Genomic DNA, 21337 nt, shown 5'->3' with positions numbered 1-21337 from the left:
CTTTAAAAAAAAAACTTAAAAAATAGATTTAAAAGGTAAGTTTTATTTTGGTGTGAACAATTTTGAAATCCCTGTGTATGGAGTTCATAGGAAATGCATGTTATGAAAACGTATGCAGGGATTTAAAAATTGTTTTGCACCAAAATAAATTTATCTCATAGTCCCACTTTCCTTGAATTTTTTGAAGCTCTGTCTTTTTGTGAAGACTATTCACGTATCAGTTATGATAATTCCAGAAGTACATTGACCATGCTTCGGGAAAGACAAGTCTACCAGACTCTTCATTCTGTAGTGGGTTCTCTCTCTCTCTCTCTTACTTTCTTTCTTTTTTTTTTTTTTAAGATTTTATTTATTTATTTATTTGAGAGTTAGAGTTACAGAGAGAGGGAGAGACAGAGAGAAAGATCTTCTATCCTCTAGTTCACTGCCCAAGTGGCCACAATGGGTGGAGCTGGGCTATCCAAAGCCAAGAGCCAGGAGCTTCCTCCAGTCTCTCAAGCGGGTGCAGGGCCCCAAGGACTTGGGCCGTCTTCTACTGCTTTCCCAGGCCACAGCAGAGAGCTGGATCGGAAGAGGAGTAGCCGGGTCTCAAACCAGCACCGGTACTGCAGGTGAAGGCTTAGCCCGCTACACCACAGCGCTGGCCCTGGGTTCTCTGGTTCTTACCCTTGTTCTTTCTGCCCCAGCTATAATGAAGATTTCTGAGGTATTTGCAATGCCTTTGTTTTGTCTTGCCTTGTGGTCTCGCTCCATGCTCTGTCCTCTGTGCTCATCCTTCAGATCTCAGCTTGTGTGTAACTCTCTGGAAGAGCTGTCCTCACTGCCCAGACCCAGCGAGGCTCCCCCAGCTCACACAGCACGCTGCATTTTCCCCAGGGCACAGGATCCTTTTGTTCATTGGTGCATCTCCAGTGCCCTGCAGTCCCTGGCAGTTGGTGACCACTGAGTCACTAGTGATTGTATGAATGACCCTAGGTACAAGCTTGAAAACCAGCTAAGTACCTAAAAATAAGGACTTGGGCAATTTTGGTATAGCTATATAATAAAACCATCGAAATTTGTGCACTCAGAAACACTTACTGTGTTTATTGATATTGTATGACTGTATGTGTATAGTTATGCATGCATAAATTAATAAGTGAAAACAGATTATAAGGTCATATATAATCACACTTTTATTTACATACATGGCATTTGTTAGTAGTAATCTAGGTGATGCAGTTGGTAGACATTTAAAATTTTTCATTTTTTTTTTTTTTTTTGTATTTGACAGATAGAGTTAGACAGTGAGAGAGAGAGAGAGACAGAGAGAAAGGTCTTCCTTTTTCCGTTGGTTCACCCCGCAAATGGCCGCCACGGCCAGAATTACGCTGATCCGAAGCCAGGAGCCAGGAGCTTCTTCCTGGTCTCCCATGCGGGTGCAGGGGCCCAAGTACTTGGGCCATCCTCCACTGCCCTCCCGGGCTACAGCAGAGAGCCGGACTGGAAGAGGAGCAACCGGGACTAGAACCTGGCACCCATGTGAGATGCCGGCGCTGCAGGCAGAGGATTAACCAAGTGAGCCACGGCGCTGGCCCCTCTTTATACTCTTTCACATGTTTTACAGTGAACTTGTATTAACTTTGAAATTGGAAAAATAAGTGGTTAAAAATTTGTGCTACATATCTTTCATCCTTCCTTAGATTGCTGGAACAGCTCTATAGTCACTTTACTCAAAATTCAAAAAATTCTGAAAATCAAGAGCTTTTTTGTAACACACTTGATAGCAAATCCTGACCCACACTGCTGTCAGCTTATTTAGATTATTCGTTACGCTTGGTCTGACTCATCAATATGTTTTAGTGCAGAAAGATTACTGTGTTTATTGCAGGCTGCTGCCCCGACCCAGCTGGTGGTGTTGCATAATTGATGGAGTATACATGGTGTCACCTTTCTCACGTCTCCCAGATGAGGGTGTTTGAACTATGTCTGATCGAGAGGGTTTTGGATAAGGGATTAAGAACCTGATTCACATCTAGTTATTCGGAAATCTGGAAGCATGATCTCTATGTATCAAAGGGAGTTTTAAATAATTGTATACTTTCTTTTATGTTTTATCAAGATGCATCTTCAGAAATTGGAAGCAGCACACAATCCTCAGCAAATCTATTTCCGAAAAGATGTGCTATGTGAAACCCTGTCTGGAAACAGCTGTCCACTGGTGACTATCACGGCCATGCCAGAGTCCAACTATTACGAACATATCTGTCAATTCAGTAAGTCTGTCATCAGTAAAAGTATGTCTTTCTCACTTAGTTTTCTCTGTCCTACGTGTATCGTATAGTGGGAACCACCCAAGAACAAGAATCAAAAAGCATGGGTTCCGGCTTTGATCCTGTAACTGCCGATCCACGGGCCTACCTCCCGGGCCTGGCATCCCTCACCTTGAAGGGGAGGGAGCCGTGTGAGATGTTCTAAGTCCCTTATGATAACGTTGATCTTTTGTTCTTATTTTTGGAAGTCCTACTTGAAGCAGAGTACAAGAAAATATTTTGAGACTTCACATAACAGTATCATTGATTTAAAAACCAGCAGCTGGTTTTATTTGTCAATAAAATAACCAGAAATGTATCGAGTATTTTAAAAGCTAACACTGAATAGTTACTTGTTTTTTCCTGCCATTTATGTTTTAAAAATTGCCTTAGCTGTATAGCTGTGATAATAAAAAGAAGATGTTCCAGTTTTGACAGGAAGGTAAAGTATTTTCAGGAGAAAGAGCGAGCTTTTTTATGTGTGAAAACTTGGCGATCAGCTTTGTAGAACTGTAGTTTACCTAAATGTGTGGTGGAAAATACGCCTTATTGGTGAGTCTTTGAGCAAATGTACTTTTTCCCCCGTGCTTCTTATAGTGAGTATAATATAGGGATAGTAGTATATTTTCTCATGACTTGATGAAAAATAATTTTGTACCTTGTTTTCCTAACTGTATAAAATCAGGATTGCATAAAAGAACTGATTTTGTCTGTTGGATTAATCATTGGGAAATAATAAGTGACTTAAGTGCTGTTTGTTGTTTAATGTTCCTGTTATGAGCTCCTTTAGGACATGCTTTATAGTGCAGTACTTGGATGTGGTAGGTGCACAGTGAGTTCTACTATGAATTTATGTTAGAATTCGCAGTTGAGTAGAGACATTTCTAAAGCCCCAAAGTTGAAATATCATATGAACTTTTAGTAGCTGTTCATTTTAATTTGAGATTTTATGTGTGCTTTAGGAAATCGCCCTTACATTTTCCTATCTGCTCGGGTACATCCTGGAGAAACTAATGCAAGTTGGGTTATGAAAGGAACATTGGAGTATCTCATGAGTAATAACCCTACTGCTCAAAGCTTACGAGAGTCCTATATTTTTAAAATTGTCCCTATGCTCAATCCAGATGGTGTCATCAATGGAAAGTAAGTTAAGCAATAGTTGTAGAAATTCTGTTGGTTTGTTGTGTCTGTCTTGTATAAAATTGTTGAAGTGATAGTATCCAGATTAATTTGGGAATCAAATTAGTGATTTTTCTGTAATAAATTTATCATCTAAGATAAACTTTTCTAAATATATATATTACTAGTAGCATGGTAAATCAATAAATTTTGTATCCATGAGCATGGGATTTTATAAAGCATCTGTGTCTTAAATATTTTAGAAAAAGCACAGTGTCAGAATATGAGAAAGACTTCTAACACATACTTAAACATTTTTTGTTGTTGTTAATGGTACAATCACAGCGTTTTCTGAGATAGGAAAACTTCTAGAATCTTTCCACTGTTACTGAAGGTTAGTCCCATCTGCTGATGGCTTTTTCATACATGGAAGTGTAGTTTCTGACAGGAGGAATTCTACAGTTCAGAAGTACTGGAATATAATTACTTTTTAAGTGGTGGTGACTTATAATTTATTCTGGCTGTTGGACAAGGTCTCTGGTGCTCCTGGATTTGATTTACTTTAGCTGCCATGAGCATTTCCAAAGAGAACAATACCACATCTTGTTTATTCAATAGAAGTAACATGAATGTTGCTCATTTTTTAGTGAATTACTGAATTTTTTAAAAAAGGAAGTATCTTTTTAGTTAATATGTATGTTACAGTTATGGAACTAATTTTATGTCTGTTTTTAATACAGAAACATATAAACCAGTCAGAATTCTATTTATATTTCTGTTTCTACCTGATGGTTTGCTTAAGTTTTTGCTTGGTGGCTTTAATATTTAATACCTGGAGATAAGTAAAATGTATTTGAATTTTTACAATAATGTGAATCCTGTTTATCTCATTATTCTTCTCAGAAAGAGGGCTCAGCACTCTTAGAAAACAACTAATGCAGTCAATATAAAGAATGTCGGCATAGCCAATGATTACGATGTAATCAGAATGGAAGATGTGACCATTAATCCATTTCATAAATGGAACAAAACCCCAGAATTGAGACCTTTTTATGTAGTTGGAAAACCTTGATTATAAACCACAGCTTAATGCATGCGACACAAGATCTTGCACGCAGCAAATAGTGGAGTAGCTGTGTACCTGATGAATATAGCATGTATTGGGTAGAGCCCACCACCTACACCTATTGGAAATAGTTAGTGGAATAAAATCATGAAGGGGTCAGAAGTATGTAGAAGATGTACTGTTAGCAGTGTTTTCCATCTCTGTGTTTCTGTGTGTGTAGTCACCGCTGTTCTTTAAGTGGAGAGGATTTAAACCGACAGTGGCAGAGTCCAAACCCAGATTTGCACCCGACAATCTACCACGCTAAAGGGCTGCTGCAGTACCTGGCCGCTGTGAAGCGTTTACCCCTGGTAGGTGGCAGTGTTTGTTCTTACTTAGTCTAATCCATGTTGTTTTTGTTGATCAGTAACTCAGTATTTTGTACGTATTTTCTGTTTAAATGATGTCAAAAGCAATTTACTTAAGATGTCTGTTTATTATCAATTTCTCGTGTAGTCACTTTGGTTTCAGATTAATATACTGTGTTTGTATTACGTTGTCAGGTTGCTTTTCTTTTTGGTCTATGAATGTTGATAATCCCTGGTTATGAATTTTGGGGGTTTAACTTCACTGTTGAACAGTACTAAGGCAATGGTGTATGTCTTCTAAATTCTCACTAGTGCAAACTTAGGAGTATTTCTGGATTCTTTTGTCAGCTCAGATACTGATGTCTCCAGTTCATACATGGGAAATGTGGTACAGGTGTGTTGTGAGACTGTCCTGAACTCTGTAAACAAACACACACACACACACACACGTATGTTCCTTGTGTTTTCAGCAGCCTTTCATTAGAATATTCTTTTATCAGTGTTTAAATTACTTCATCTTTCTTTGGGGAAGGTGGAAAAACTTTGCAGAATGGTAAAATTGACATGTGAGTCTGTCCTTTATTCTTCATTTTAAAAATGATGCTCTTAAAAATTGCATTGACACCATACCTCTTTTATGATACTTTTCATGAGAACATTTTTATATTCTTTTAAATTAATAAATGTTTTAGTAGTCTTGAGGCAGTGTTGCCTAGCTGTAGATTTGATTATTTTTTGAGTGATGGAAAGTAGATACAAAAGGTAGAGTGGGACTTGCTGCTTGATGTAGGATCTTCAAAGCATTTAGCAATTCTAGAATTAATTATAAATCCTTTCCAAAACTAGATGTCATTACTTTTATTGGTTCTACTTGTTAAGTAGTGGTTATGTTACAATAAAACGACGAAGGGACACAGACTTGTTCATTGGCGTGATATTACTTACCTTTCCTTAGCAGTATATGAATTTGAAACCTTGTTATTTTAAAAATCTGTTATTTTTTCAAGGTTTATTGTGATTATCATGGCCATTCCCGAAAGAAGAATGTGTTTATGTATGGCTGCAGCATCAAAGAGACAGTGTGGCACACCAACGAAAATGCCTCTTCATGTGATGTTGTGGAAGACATGGGATACAGGGTAATTATTACAGATGACTCAGGAGTTTTCCAGTTTCAAGCGTGTAAAACTACAGAAAGTGACTTAACATTCATGAACTACTCAGATTCGTTGATGTTGACACTTTGCCATTTATGTTTTAGATTTTTTTATTTTGAGGTTTTGCGATTTGTAGTTAGATTTTTCATCTATTTGGAATTTATTTTTGTGTGAAATGTGAGGGTGTAATTCTATTTTTCCCCTGGCTATCAGTTGTAGCCATACCATTTTCCCTAGAGTCTCTCCTGTGTTGATCTGCTGCAGCCATATGTTCCAGGCTCTCTGTACCTGCGGTCAGTCTTGGTTCTGTTTCTTTGGATACCATATCATTTTAGTGTTAAGTTAGTACCGATACCTGGTAGGGCGAATTTCTCTTTCTTGTTCTTTTAAAAAAATTACCGTGACTCTTTTATGCCTGTTATTCTTCTTTGTGAATTTTATGCCTGTCTGTGTAATTTAGTCTTTTATATTCTTCAGCAAAGATAGAAAATTTCTGCAGCCAGGTCTGCTGTCTTCATTAGTCTTATTCCCAAGTACTGTGCACGTTTTGCTCTCCTTGGAATCCTATCCACCTGCCCCCAGTTAAAACATCAGTGGAGCAAGCCTTCACAATTCTCAGATTTCCAACCTAAAAATTTCATACTCCATCCTGTGCATCCGTGTGAAAGTAAAAATGATGTCCTCAGACCTTGAAAATCTTAATAATTTACATCACAAATAGCCTTTTCCTGGAGTTACTGGAAGATAGTCTCACAAAAATAAAGGAGTATTCTGAAAACGAGGAAAGTGTGAGGAAACTAAATTGAAGAGAGAGGCCCAGGTCAGGGGTGAGAGGCAGCAGAAGAGAGTGGAATGCCAGCGTGTGGGCACAGCAGCCATGCCGCTGCCCTGCCTGCCGTCCGCGGCTCTGGAGCCCTGTGGTGTGAGGCCACGTTAAGTGAAGGAGACAGTAGGTTAGCAGAGCCCAGGACTAGTCACCAGTGAGGCGCGGAGGATGGCAGAGGGCGCACTTTCCCATGTGTTGGCCTCTAGGACACCACTGCCATCACCATCCTTCCTGCTTCTCTGTCAGCTTTCCCTCTGGGAGTTCCTACTTAGCCTCCAGAAATGAGCTTGCGGCACAGTCACGAGAGAGCAAATGTGTTTACCTTTGGTGTCCATTTTTCTTCATTTCTTTAATATTATCTTACATTTCAGGGTTGTTAAGGGGAATCTGTGTGTGTGTGTGTGTATGTGAGAGAGAGACAGAGACAGAGACAGAAAGACAGGGGCGGGGAGGGGGAAGAGTAGAGGGAGCATTTCCACAGAGTACCACAAGTATGGGAGCTTCAGCAATGTATTATGAACGTGCGGTTCTTTGGATCAGAAGTGTAAGCTAAAATCAAGGTGTGAGCAGGACTGCATAGTCTTTGGAGGCCCTAGGGGAGAACCATTTCTGTTTTTCCTCCTCCACGTGGAGAGGCTGCCTGTGTTCTTTGTGTCATGGAATCAAATGACCTCTAACCTCTGCTTCCATTGTAATCAGCTTCTCTCCACTTCCGCTTACAGGGTCCATCGAGACCCTGCTCCTGCTCAGAGTCTCTGAGGCCCATGCCGTGTTAGCCAACAAATTCCCTGGTTTTGGGATTAAGACGTGAACATCTTTGATGGGCCTCTGTTTTTCACTCAGTGCCATGACCTGCCCCCCACCCCAGATAATTTGATAGGTTAATACTCAAAAATGCGGGGATTCTGATGATAAATCTTAGGACTCTTGTGTCCTGTTAGTGAATGTGTTTAGTGAAGGAAAATACAAAAAGTTACAGCATATAAATCAAGGGACATTTGATAGAAAAGCTGGTAATTTTCAGGATTGTTTAAGATCATGAAAGCTGTGGCAAGACTAGCGACCGCAGGAGGACTGGTAACGAAATGCAGTATGAGATTCCGGATGGGATCTGGAAACAGAAACAAGATATCAGAAAAACTGATGACACTGAAAACAGATCTGTGGTTTTACTAAGAGTATTAAATCAGGATTAATTTTTTGTCCTGATGCTGTTCTGTGGTTGTTAACATTAAGAGTAGCTGAGGGAGAGAGGTGGCATTTTTTTGTACTAGTTTTGCACTTTTTCCCTGTTTAAATAAGTTCAAAATAAGTTATAAAAGTATTGTTACTATTCTTACACTGTGATAATCATCTTATTGGGAGAAAACTTGTGATTTAGGCTTAATGAAATATTAGCTTCTAAGGCACCTAATATCGCTAAATATTATAGATATGAGGGATGTCCAAAAAGTTTATGGAAAACACATACTGTGACAAAAACTGCATGGATATCAATTATTCATTTTGCAACAAAATGAAGTTACTTTCTCATCTGTTTTCCCATGAAGTGTTTGAACTATGCTTGTAGTAGACCCCTAATCCTAAATAAGACTATCATTGCTGTTGGACAGACGAGTGAACAGAACTTCTGTGTGCCTTGACACACTTGCTTGGCTAAAACGTTGTGTGGATCACACTGGGATGAGATGTTACTGCTTCAAGTTCTAAACTTCTACGTTCTGTCACAGTATTATGCCAAAACAAGCACCCCAGGTTGTTTTCCTAAAAAAGGTTTTGGTAGCAAACCAGTGCTCCTAACAGAATTTTAAAGCACATTTTCTTTTTGGTCTCCTGTCTCTTTTTCTCCCTTCCCAAGTAAATAAAATGTTTAGAGTTGTCTAAAACAGAACATTCCAGAAGCACATAAAGTAGGAAGTGAAAGTCATCTCCCACTCTCTCTCAATACTAATGAGTCAGTTTTATCAGTGTGCTCAGTGAAGCTTCTTGCCTCTTGCTAGTTCTATCTCAGTCTTTCAATAATTATCCAAGATTTCTATGGTGCATTTTCATTATTCTTATACAGGTGTTCCACAATGTATTTGTTCAGTAGTCCACTGTTGGTGGTAATTTGATTCATATTGCCAAACTGTTCGTCATAAAGGTTGTATAACTGGGGGCCAGCATTGTGGCATAGCAGGTTAAGCCTCTGCCTACGATGCCAGCATCCCATATGGGTGCCAGTTCAGGACCCAGCTGCTCTACTTCAGATCCAGCTCCCTGCCAGTGAGCCTGAGAAGGCAGCGGGAACCCCTGCCATCCACATGGGAGACCTGGAAGAGGCTCCAGGCTCCTAGTTTCGGCCAGGCTCAACCTTGGTTGTTGCAGCAATTTGGGGAGTGAACCAGTGGATAGAAGATCTCTCTTTTGCTGCCTCTCCTCCTTTCTCTGCCAGTCTGCCACTCTGTTTTTTTTTTTTTTTTAAAAAAAGATTGTAGAACTGAGTCTCAGAGATACCATGAAAGATAGTGCTGTTTCTCCATGTCTGTAATTATAAATGAGGCTGAGCATCTTTTCCTATGTTTGGCCAATTATGATCTCCCTCTTTTCAAATAGCGTTTTCTCATATTCTCTGGTTGCTTTTTTTTTTCTTAAGATTTTTTAATTTATTTTCTTGAGAGGCAGAGTTACAAAGAGAGAGGGGGAGACAGAGAGAGAGAGGTCTTCCATCTGCTGGTTCACTCCCCAAATGGCCGCAATGGCAAAGCTGGGCTGATCTGAAGCCAGGAGACAGGAGCTTCTTCCATGTCTCTCACGAGGGTACAGGGGCCCAGGGACTTGGCCATCTTCCACTGATTTCTCAGGCCATAGCAGAGAGCTGGATCAAGAGAGAAACAGCTGGGACTCGAACTGGCTGCCAGTATCGGATGCCAACACTACAGGTGGCAGCTTAGCCCACTGTGCCACAGCGCCCGCCCCTCTGGTTGCTTTTATACTAATTATCTAGTTATTACTTTTAAAATAAGAACTCTTTTGCATATTACAAATATGTTTCCTAGTTTTTTATTATTGTATGTAGTAATTTAGAACTTTTATGGTATTTGTTGATTTTTTTAACATAGCATTTGTGTTCCAAATTTTTCAAAGTACAGTTTCATGTTTATTATTTTTATTTTCAGTTGAAAAGTTTACTTACTAAGTTTAAATTCTGAGTCCAGATAGAATTTAACTGAATGAAGAGTGACTTCAGATGTTTTTCTCAGTGAACACTGAGTTGTGCACATTTAAGCAATGACATATCTTTCCTTCACTAATGATTACTGTAATAGCTTTATTTCTATTTCCAGATTCTCTCTTTTCCGGAGATCTGTGTGTTCCTACAATATTGTCACAGTGTAACTTATTTTAGATTTGTGATCCAGGTTTCTATCTCTATTGGACTATTTCTCCAGGCATTGCTTTTCTTTCCTAAGGATTTTCTAGGATGTATACCTTTATTTACACATCCAGGTGAACTTGAGAATAATCTCTTAATGTTTGTTTATTTATTTTTTTGCATCTACTTGAAAGGCAGAGAGAGAGAGAGAGACCGACCGACCCAGACCTTCCATTCACTGGTTTACTCTCCCAGTACCCATAGCAGTCAGCATTGTGCCAGGCCCTGAAGTTAGGAGCCCAAAACTCCATCTGGGTTTCCTGCATGGGTGGCAGGGACCCAAACCCTTGAGCCATCACCCACTGCATACCTGGTTGCTGCACATCAGCAGAAAGCTGAATCAGAAGTGGAGTAGCTGGGACTTGAACCAGCACTCAGATATGGGAAGTAGGCTTACTAAGTGGTAGCTTAACCTGCACTACACCTGTCCCAGGAATAATTTCAAGTTGCAAGAATTTGGGTACACTTCAATTGTGATTTTTCTTAGCTTTATTGATTAATTTAGGAGTGACTGACATTTACAGTGTTAAATCTTTCATGATTAAATTTCCACATTTTAGACAATTCGTATTTTCGACTAATATATAAAAAGTATAAACACTTAGGGAGTAGCATGTGATGTTTTTGGAAACGTGTAGACATTATGCAAGGTCCACTTCAGGGTAAACGTAATTATCTCAGACATTCATCATTTCTTTCTGGTGAAAACATCAAAATCCTCTCCTCTAGTTTATTTAAAAAATCATACACACAGTCCTGTAGTTATCCATAGTCATCTTACGTACCATAGGAACTTCTGTCTCCTGACCATCACTTAGTGCCATCAGCAGGGCTTGCATGGTTTTAGTCTACGTATTGATTGATGCTATAAATGTGATCCTGTCTCCCATTGTATGTTTTAACTGATTTCTATCTGTTTAGCAATGCAGAGCATTCTAAATTTACAAGAGGATCGTTTTGATATTTGATTAGCAGAGGATATGTCAGCAAGGAGATTCACTATAAACACTATGGTTTCATGAAAAAAATTAAACATTTTTAATGAAGAAGAACTCTTGCTTTATTATCTTTCCTGTTTTACAGACTTTACCTAAGATACTGAGCCATATTGCCCCAGCATTTTGCATGAGCAGTTGTAGCTTCGTAGTGGAGAAATCTAAAGAATCCACGGCACGAGTTGTGGTTTGGAGAGAAATAGGAGTGCAAAGAAGCTACACCATGGAGAGTACTTTGTGTGGCTGTGACCAGGGAAAGTACAAGGTAAAACACTCTAAGGCTCTCAGTCATTAAAAACATTTGAGGACTTTGCTTTCCTATGTACTTCTGGGGGCGTTCAAGTATGTATGAAATAATGCAATTGTTTTGTTGAGTTATATGTAATTTATGATAATGGAATTGAATTATATGCAATCTTCAGAACAGGTTTTTCTGTTCTACCTCTTTGAACTCATGAGCTTGCTTGGAATGCTTAAGTTTTTGTTATTTGCATCTATTTACATTCGTAAGTTTTAAGAAAATGCACTGGAGTAATATTCAAATACCGATAAGTAATTTATAATGAATGAGACATTGTTAATAAAAATATTTTAATATGTTGGGTATAAATTTATTTTTATGTATTTAAAATTAAACATTTGTATTTCATAAAGCAACTAGTTATATTTATATTTTGTGTCTTTAATATTTCTATTTAGTTGAAGAAGTTACAGAGAGGGAGCGATAGAGCAAGATCTTTCTTTCTTTCTCCCTTTCTCCCTTTCTCCCTTTCTCCCTTTCTCCCTTTCTCCCTTTCTCCCTTTCTTTCTTTCTTTCTGTTTTAATTTGACAGAGTTATAGATAGTGAGAGAGAGAGAGACAGAGAGAAAGGTCTTCCTTCCATTGGTTCTTCTTCAGTGAAGAGATTTGCATTTCAAAGACACACACAATGGGTTAAGCCACTGCCTGCAAAGCTGGCATCCCATGTGGGCATCCTTTCCTGTCCTGGCTGCTCCACTTCCACAGTAGAAGATGGCCCAAGTGCTTGGGTACTTGCTACCCACATCAAGATCAGGATCAAGCTCCTGGGTTCAGTCTGGCTTGGCCCTGGCCATTATGGCCATCTGGGGAGTGAACCAGTGGATAGAAGATCTTGCTCTGGGGCCTGCGCTGTGGCTCACTTGGTTAATCCTCTGCCTGTGGTGCCGACATCCCATATTTGTGCCACATTCTAGCCTCGGTTGCTCCTCTTCCAGTCCAGCTCTCTGCTGTGGCCCGGGAGGGCAGTGGAGGATGGCCCAAGTGTTTGAGCCCTGTACCCGCATGGGAGACCAGGAGGAAGCACCTGGCTCCTGGCTTTGGATGGGCGCAGCTTCAACCATTGCGGCCATCTGAGGAGTGAACCAGCAGATGGTAGACTCTCTCTCTCTCTCTCTCTCTGCCTCTTTGTAACTCTTTCAAAATAAAAACAAAACACTGTGTTTGTGTTTTGATAAATTTGGGCATGAAATATCCAAATTTTTAAAGGAAGCTAAAATCTATTTTGAAATATACACTGTTAAACCAGTTTTCTGAAGTTGTTGTTTATAACTGATAAATATATAAACCTTTAAAAATAAAACAAATATGTAACAAATACTCATTTCTCTTTTATATGATTCACTTAATAGAGTGTACATTCATTCAAAACTAATGGAGAGAAGTGTGTCTTACCAAGTCAGGATTTTTGTGTGTGTAATAGCTTTCCTGTTTAGGGCAAAATTGACTGGGAAGTACCGAATTCCCATATGCTTTGTCCCCACACATGCTTCTCATGCATAACAAGTTTTAAACTTGTTTGCTGATTTGTTTTAGTAATCTAATAATGTTTTAGGAAGCAGTCTCCTTCGGCCTCAGCAATATTTTTATGTACTGAGTTTTGGCTGTGAATATTCTTTATTTTTATTTTCTATGAACTAATTCAGAAACAGGCCTGGCCTTTTTAAAACTTTTGAGTTGAGGAGCAAACACACGTTCTGATAAAGCCACTGAGTCATATTTTCTGGGCTATGTGGGAGCTGGCTCGACTGTTTAGTTAAGCCATTGTAAAGGCACATACATCATGTACAGTAAGTAGTGGCTTCCACGGTTCATTTTCCTCAGGCGCCATGAGCCGTAGGAGCTCTGTAGCCCAGGCACTGAGGAGCTGTTCTACGATGCCCCTCTCTCGGGCTCTGCTCTCATCTAAATCCGCAACTTTGGTTGGTGCAAGAATCCCACTTAGATTAGAGATTGGTTTTTATATCTGAAGAATAAGCAATAAGCAGTATCTTAGTTTATAGTCTTATTTTCTGTGGTAACATTTAACTTTTGGTAAACTTTGTGTTGCTTATTTAGAAACTAGTGGTAAGAAGAGGGGAGAAGTTGAGATAAAGTCTTCTTTGGTAGAGAGAATTTGGAGTGGACATTAATTGACATGGATCATAGATATTTAACATTATTAATGCCTCATTGACATAGATTTGTTTCTTTTTTTGACAGTTACCTTTCTGTTGGTTTTTTACTGACCAATTTCTTTTATCACACAGTAAAAGTCCTGTAATATATATTGAAGGATTCATATTGGAGCCTTCATTTTAACACTGTAGTAGCTCAACACTGGCATCTGAAGTAGCAGATCAGAAGAAATACCATCAAGATCTTGTTAAGCATAGTTGAGCATATTGACTCCAAGAGTAACAGCGACCACAGATTATTCATCTACCTTTTTTTTCCTCCCCAGTGCATTGATGATAACAGTTTGCACCACACTGAATGTCAGTAGACATTCTAGCAATGTCCTATAGGAAAGATAGTTCCTTTGTGACCCAGAATGGTTACATGTTACAGACATTATCCTTGTCAAGTTCTGGTTCAGGTTTTTAATTTTATTAATATAGTTTAAATTACTTTACTGGAATTTTAATGCAGTGTAGCAGAGAATAGCAAACTTTGGAATAGTGAGATGGCATTGGCACATGCCACCTTGATGGGATTGAATTGGAATCCCCTGGTATGTTTCCAACTCTACCAATTGGGGCAAGTCAGCCCGAACATGCCCCAAATTATACATCTCTTCCCTCTCTTATTCCCACTTTTATGTTTAACAGGGATCACATTTCAGTTAATTTTCAACACTTAAGAATAACTGTGTGATAATTACAGAATTAAACCAGTCATATTAAGTAGAACAGACAAAAAAAAAATACTATGAGGGATAATGTATTAAGTTGTCCATTAGCAGTCAGGGCTATGCTGATCAAGTCACCATTTCTCATAATGTCCATTTCACTTCAGGAGGTTTCCTTTTTGGTGTTCAGTCAGTTGTCACCGATCAGGGAGAACATATGGTATTTGTCCCTTTGGGACTGGCTTACTTCACTCAGCATGATGTGTTCCAGATTCCTCCATTTTGTTGCAAGTGATCAATTTCAGTTCACAATTGATCATAATGAAAGGACTAAGAGTCAAAGGGAGCACATAAACAAGTCTAGTATCTGCTAACACTAACCGATAGAATAAATAAAGGGGAGAGTGATCCAACATGGGAAGTGAGATACTCAGCAGACTCATAGAATGGCGGATGTCCTAAATAGCACTCTGGCCTCAGAATCAGCCCTAAAGGCACTCGGATCTGGCTGAAAAGCCCATGAGAGTATTTCAGGCATGGAAAGCCAAGGCACTCTGGCAAAAAGATCTCTGTGAGTGAGATCCCAGTGGAAAGAACAGGTCTTCAAAGAGGGAGGTGCCTTTCTCTGAAGGGAGGAGAGAACCTCCACTTTGACTATGACCTTGTCTAAACAAGATAAGAGTCGGAGAACTCAAGGGGCTTCCATAGCCTTGGAAACTCATGACTGGTGCATAGGGAGATTATTGATGCCATAAACAGGAGTGTCGATTTGTAAAGTCAACAACAGGAGTCACTGTGCACTTACTCCTCATGTAGGATCTCTGTCCTTAATGTGCTGTACACTGAGGCTTAATGCTATAACGAGTACTCAAACAGTATATTTCACTTTGTGTTTCTATGGGGGTGCAAACGATTGAAATCTTTACTTAATGTACTCTAAACTGATCTATAAAAAAAAAATTATCAATTCCCAACTTGACTCTCACTGGGATTAAACATGACAATAGGTCTGATCTGATTTCATCATCATTTAAAAAAAAATCATCTATTATTTTTCACTTTATGTTTCTGTGTGGGAGCAAACTGTTGAAATCCTTACTTAAGGTATACTAAGCTGATCTTCTGTATATTAAGATAATCGAAAATGAATCTTGATGTGAATGGAAGGGGAGAGGGAGTGGGAAAGGGGAGGGTTGTGGGTGGGAGGGACGGTATGGGGGGGAAAGCCATTGTAACCCATGAGTCGTACTTTGGAAATTTATATTCATTAAATAAAAGATAAAAAAAAAATAGCTAAAAGTCGTTTAAGGATTTATTTTATTTATTTGAAAGGCAGAGTTATTGGGTAGGGGAAGGGAGGGAGAGAGAGCTAGCGAGCGAGCTTCTGTCTGCTGCTTCACTCTTCAAACACCCACAACTGCCTGGATGGACCAGCCTGAAACCAGGAGCCTGGAACTCCAACTGTGTCTCCCACGTGGTGGTGGGGCCCCTGGTACATAGGCCATCTTCTGCTTTTCCTGGGCTCAATAGCAGTAAACTAGATCAAATGTGGAGGAGCCAGAACACAAACCAGTGTCCATAGGGATGCTGGCTACTGGCGTCAGGTGGCAGCTTACCCTGCTGCACCACAACACCAGCCCTCAGTCCAGTTGTAGCTCATGAATAGAAGGACCTAGATACTTGAACCATCACCTCCAAAGGGTGCACATTATCAGGAAGCCAGAGTGGAGCTGGGCTGAAACCCAGGCCCTCCGATATGGGATGCAGGCATCCCGAGCAGTGTCTCTGCTGCCACACCGAACACCTGCCCCCAAGACTTTCTAAATACATATGTAATATTTCTTTGTTTCTAGGGTCTGCAGATTGGTACTCGAGAACTGGAAGAGATGGGAGCAAAATTTTGTGTTGGTTTGTTGCGTTTGAAAAGATTGACATCCCCATTGGAATACAATCTACCTTCCAGCCTGCTCGACTTTGAAAATGACTTAATTGAATCAAGCTGCAAAGTAACTAGGTAGGACACACCTATCTTTTATTATATTGTAGTGTACTTTTAGGCTTTGTTTAATAGCTACGTTTTGGAAAGGCATAGAGAGTTTGACTGCCACAAGTATGCTTAGAATTGATAATAATTAATTTTGTTCATCTAATCTTTGTTCCAAATTGTGATCATATTCCTGATTCTCTTCATGTTGATATTTGGATGAGATTTTAATGGATATACTTTGCAGCTGTTGGTAGTGATCTTGCAAGCCTACTTTTAACTCAGAAAGAAACAATGTGCGAAATATTGCACCTGGTAATCTATAAAGAATGGGCTTAGAGTGAGGATTCATACATCAAGAACCTTTATTTTGTTGATGTGTACACACATTGGATGTCTATCCAGTAACTTTCTGGTTCTACATATTAGAAACAGCTAAATTTAGCCTCCCTTTGGAGGCCTGTTTCTGCCTCTTCTGAATTAGCTCATGCTTTTCTTTTCAAATTCCAGCTATGGAAATTTTGCCTGGTTGTAAGCTCAACACCATAATTATCGTTATAATGCCAGGGCTTAGACTCTATATTTTGGTGCATATGGATAAGAATAGTTCTATTTTAAAGAAACTTCAGTATTTTCGTTGTTAGATATGAACTTGTTTTCAACTTTGTTAGTTATTGGCATGCGTTATCATCCGTATCACTGATATACATCGCAGTTTTGAGTGTCACTGAAGCATTACTTGGAACTTCATTATTTATAAATATGCTAATTTAGACAGGTGGTCATCTGCATTCTCTGTTCTTCAGAGTGCCTGCTGAAAACAATGGAAGTGAAATTCTCACTGAATTTAGAAGCCTCCTGTTAACTTTTAATTGATGAATTCATAACCCAGAAACCACAGGCATACTACAGTTGCTTTAGATATCCTGAAATATCATTTAGACTTACCAGTACTTCACAACTGTCTATTTTTTACACCCTTGCCTAATTTTACTCTTAAAATGAACATATATGTGTTTAGAAAAGCACATATTTTAAAGAAACCACATACACAGTTATATTTGTTCTTAGCATCTGATCATTGAATTTCAGTATAGTTGGTTTCATTTGTAATTGCATTTATTTAGTTTTATGTATTTAAAAGTACTGCCATGAGGAGTTCATAAGCCTCATCAGACTCTCCAAGGCAACTGTGGCACAGAACGGGTTAACAGTCTCTCCTTCTCATCAGTGTATGCCTGTAAACTTATATGCCTACTAGAGCCAATTAGAAATTGAAAGAAGTTTGCCCCTGAAATGTTACTCTGCCCTTTTTTCCTGTTTCCTGACTTCTCCCTCCATGCTGCCATTCTTGTTTATGAAATCTCAAGTGAATTTTCGTAGATCGCTGATCTTGATGCTTTTGAAGATCATAAATCCTTCGTCTGAGTCTGCCTGCCTTTCCTTGGGGTTATATTCAAGTTCTGCAGCCCTGGCAAGAGTGTGGATGCTGTGTTCTTTCCCTTGTATCTGTGCTGTTGTACACACAGATTTGATGTGGTCCTCTACTCAGAACGTTCTCTTGACCACACTTTACCAAGGGGGTGTCTGTCAACCTTACTCTTCTCCCTGTTCATAACTAACAAGTGTTTTTATGGGTATATGTCAATATTCTATTTCTTCTTCTTTGTGTTTTAAGATTTTATTTATTTATTTGAGAGGTAGAGTTACAGAGAGAGAGAGAAAGGTCTTTCATCTGCTGGTTCACTCCCCAAATGGCTTCAATGATCGTAGCTGGGCCGTTCTGAAACCAGGAGTCAGGAGCTTCTTCCGGGTCTTCAATGCAGGTGCAGGGGCCCAGGGACTTGGGGCCATCTTCTACTGCTATCCCAGGCCATAGCAGAGAGCTGGATTGGAAGAGAAGCAGTCATGACTCAAACCAGTGTCCATATGGGATGCTGACACCTCAGGTGGAGGCTTAGCCCACTATGCCACAGCACCAGTCCCAATATTCTATCTTTTAGGAAACTTTAAATTCATTTTAAAATTTATATGTGTTGACTTATGGCTCAACAGTTGTAATTCAATGAGTTTTTATTATTATTTATGTTGAAACTCACAGTTGCCTGGATTTGGCCTCTTTGAACAACTTCCCTGCATTTTGGACATATTCCCGTCATGCTCTGAGGACTTCCTTCCTTTCTGGCACACAGGCTTTCCAGGCACGTGTTTGCATTTAGTTTAATCCCAGCGTTGGGATCAGCCGTTTCTTTAGGGTTCCTTGGTTGCTTTTGGTGTAACACAGTAAGTCTAGATATTGGTTGTATTGATGCTTTTGTGGTGTCACTGCTCTCAAGTTCTCTCAGTAGACAGAGATATCTAGAATATATTTACATATTTACCGGCGTAACGTAGACATAATCTGAAAATCTTGAGTTCCCAGTGAAACCTTTCATTCCAATCCTATAACTAGGGGTTCAGGCTATTTTTTGAATTTCTGACTCCTTTGTTTAACAGGAAGAAACCTGGCTCCCATGATCTTTAGTATTTTTACTTATTGGTCAGCCCACCTGTGTACCACAGTCTCCCATCTCCACGGCCCTCTCTTGGGTATCTTCCTCACCCCGCTCAGGCTCCACCTCTCCAAAGCGAGGAGCTTTTTAAAGGCAGTCTTGGTCATTCAGAGCCTGCCGTGCGGTGTCTGCTGGCTGGCTGGCCGTGTCCTCTTCCTGAGTCCTTATTTCTGGTGTTACTGCAGACCTGCTGCAGGCAGAGTGTTGTCCAAGGCTCTGGGAGAACAGAAGAAACAGGAAGCAGGGGCGAGTGCTCGGTGTGCCAAGGGAGCTAATGTGATGGAAGCCGCCCAGCTCAGCCGCGTGCAGGGGCACAGCGGGGCCCACGAAGGGGAATAGCGAAACATCACTGACAGCGAAGAGTTACTGCAGTACTTTAAAATGGCCTCGGTGTGTCTGAAAGTTTCCCTGAGTTTTAGGCTACGACTTCAAAAGTACTAGATAAAGGTTGGCAAAGAAACAGCAGCTGAATATAGAGTAAACAAAATTAGCCATGGGAAATAGACTAATTGAGGTAAGAAAGAAAGGCTTATTGGGCGATTACAAAAGCTAAGGTGGAAGAATCAAGGGAGCCAGTATTCAGATCTAGGCTCAAGAAGAAATAGTAAATGGGTGTGTGTGTGTGTGTGTGTGTGTGTGTGTGTATGTTTACTAAGATTTGTTTTTTATTTGAGAGGCAAAGTTACAGAGAGTTATGGAGAGTTAAGAGATCTTCCATCCACTGGTTCATTCCCAGATGGCCACAGTGGTTGGGTCTGGGCCAGGCAGAAACCAGGAGCTTGAAACTTAAGTCTCCCCTGTGAGTGCAGGGGCCCAAGCACTTGGGCCATCTTCTGCTGCTTTCCCAGGCCATAGCAGAGAGCTGGATGGGAAGAGGAGCAGCCTGCACTAGAACCGACGCCCAGATGGGATGCTGGCACTGCAGGCGAGGGCGTTAACCCGCTGCGCCACTGCGCCAGGTGGGCCATGTTCTGCTGCCTTCTCAGGCTCATTACAGGGAGCTGACTCAGAAGTGGAGCAGCCAGGACTCAGATCAATGCTCCTGTGAGATGCTGGCATTTCGGGCAGAGAGAGGGTTAGCCCAGTGTGCCACAAGGCTGTGTTCCCTTCCCACTTTTTTGAAGCTTTTATTTGAAAGGCAGAGAGAGAACAAGAGTGAGAAAGTGAGAAAGTGTCTATGTTGTTAAGCATGGAATGATAATCTGATGCATCCTCGTGTAAAATGTGTAAGTTCAGCATGTTAGGAATGGACGTAAGCCGCAGGCGATGTGGCGCTTTGAGGGGAGTGGTGACTGCAGAGCCAGTGGTTCCAGTGTAATGTGGTACACTGCTAGAGCCTTCGATGCACATTTGTTGTTGAACCAGTTTCCATGTAATACAGATGGAGCAAAGAAGTGCTGAGTGCGGGCTGAAGGCAACCCCAGCCAGCTTCAGAATTTCAGACAGGATCATTGGCATGTACTGTTGACTCTAAGTCTGACTTCTTTGAAAACGTGTTTATTTTTGTTTTGTTGAGAGGCAGAGAGAAGGAGTCACAGATAGATCTCCCATGTACTGGTCCACTCCCCAGATGCCCTGAACAGCCAGGGCTGGAGCACAGAATGCAGTCTGGGTGTCCTCCGTGGATGTCAGGGACCCCACTGCTACCTCCCAGGCACACCTTCCACAAAGCTGAAATCAAAAGCAGAGGCAGGACTGGAACCCATTCACTCTGATATGGCATGTGGGTGCCCCAAGCAGTGTTTTAACCAAGCCAGACTTCCACCCTCTGCCCCACCCCTATTTTAGCAAAGCTTTTCTCAGTTACTACCATTTATGATTTCAATAATTTTATAGCAGTTGCTTATTCATTCAACTATCCTTTTCTTCTCAGAAACCTTTCAGGAATAATTGTAGATTCTTGTCATTATTTACTTTATTGGTAAAGTGGGTGGAGGGTTGTATGTATCTTAACCTCTCTTCTCCTAGCTTTTTGTATTCGTCATTTAGTGGTCACTAATACCAGTTACCTTGGAAATGAAAGCCCTAGGGAATGTAATACAGATCACTTGAGTATGTTTGTTGAGGAGGAAAAAAGGAGGGAGCAGGTGGGAGGTGACCATAAATATTCTCTGAGCTTTTCTGCTGCATCTTCTTCCCTTTTCTCTTCTGTGGGTGACATTCGTTCTCAGGGCTTTAAATTCTCTGTCTCTGAGCTCTGGACCTGCATGTCCAGCTTCCAACCTGACAACACACACTCGCACACTGGGTTAACCTGTCTACAACCCAGCTTGAGACTTCGGCCCCCCGACCTGTCCCAAAGCAAATCAGCATTCTCCGTCCACCTAGGTGCTCACGTCTTGGCGTCTCTCACTCCCTGCCTTGCCCTCAATTAATCACCCGGCGCTCTCGGGTTGCTCCCTGAAACGTCTTGCTGGTTTTCCACATTCTGGCCATCTCTGCCGTTAGGCCAGTTCC

The 21337-nt window shown here is 40.5% G+C and overlaps 1 protein-coding gene across 14 annotated transcripts in view; it reads left to right on the top strand.

Moving 5' to 3' along the window:
• The window catches only part of AGTPBP1 (ATP/GTP binding carboxypeptidase 1), a 183332-nt gene that overhangs the window by 149519 nt on the left and 12476 nt on the right, over positions 1-21337 (top strand). For all 14 annotated transcript variants that reach the window (XM_070049190.1, XM_070049173.1, XM_070049170.1 and 11 more), the window contains 6 exons: positions 2102-2255; positions 3254-3434; positions 4697-4826; positions 5831-5962; positions 11305-11481; positions 16198-16358. In XM_070049190.1, coding sequence (XP_069905291.1) covers positions 2102-2255; positions 3254-3434; positions 4697-4826; positions 5831-5962; positions 11305-11481; positions 16198-16358 — 935 coding nt within the window. The remainder of the gene's footprint in view (positions 1-2101; positions 2256-3253; positions 3435-4696; positions 4827-5830; positions 5963-11304; positions 11482-16197; positions 16359-21337) is intronic.

Source organism: Oryctolagus cuniculus, chromosome 1, assembly GCF_964237555.1.
Source record: "Oryctolagus cuniculus chromosome 1, mOryCun1.1, whole genome shotgun sequence".
NCBI classification, from domain to species: domain Eukaryota; kingdom Metazoa; phylum Chordata; class Mammalia; order Lagomorpha; family Leporidae; genus Oryctolagus; species Oryctolagus cuniculus.
The sequence above is the reverse complement of the archived record's forward strand: the minus strand, read 5'-3'. Positions and strand labels throughout refer to the sequence as shown.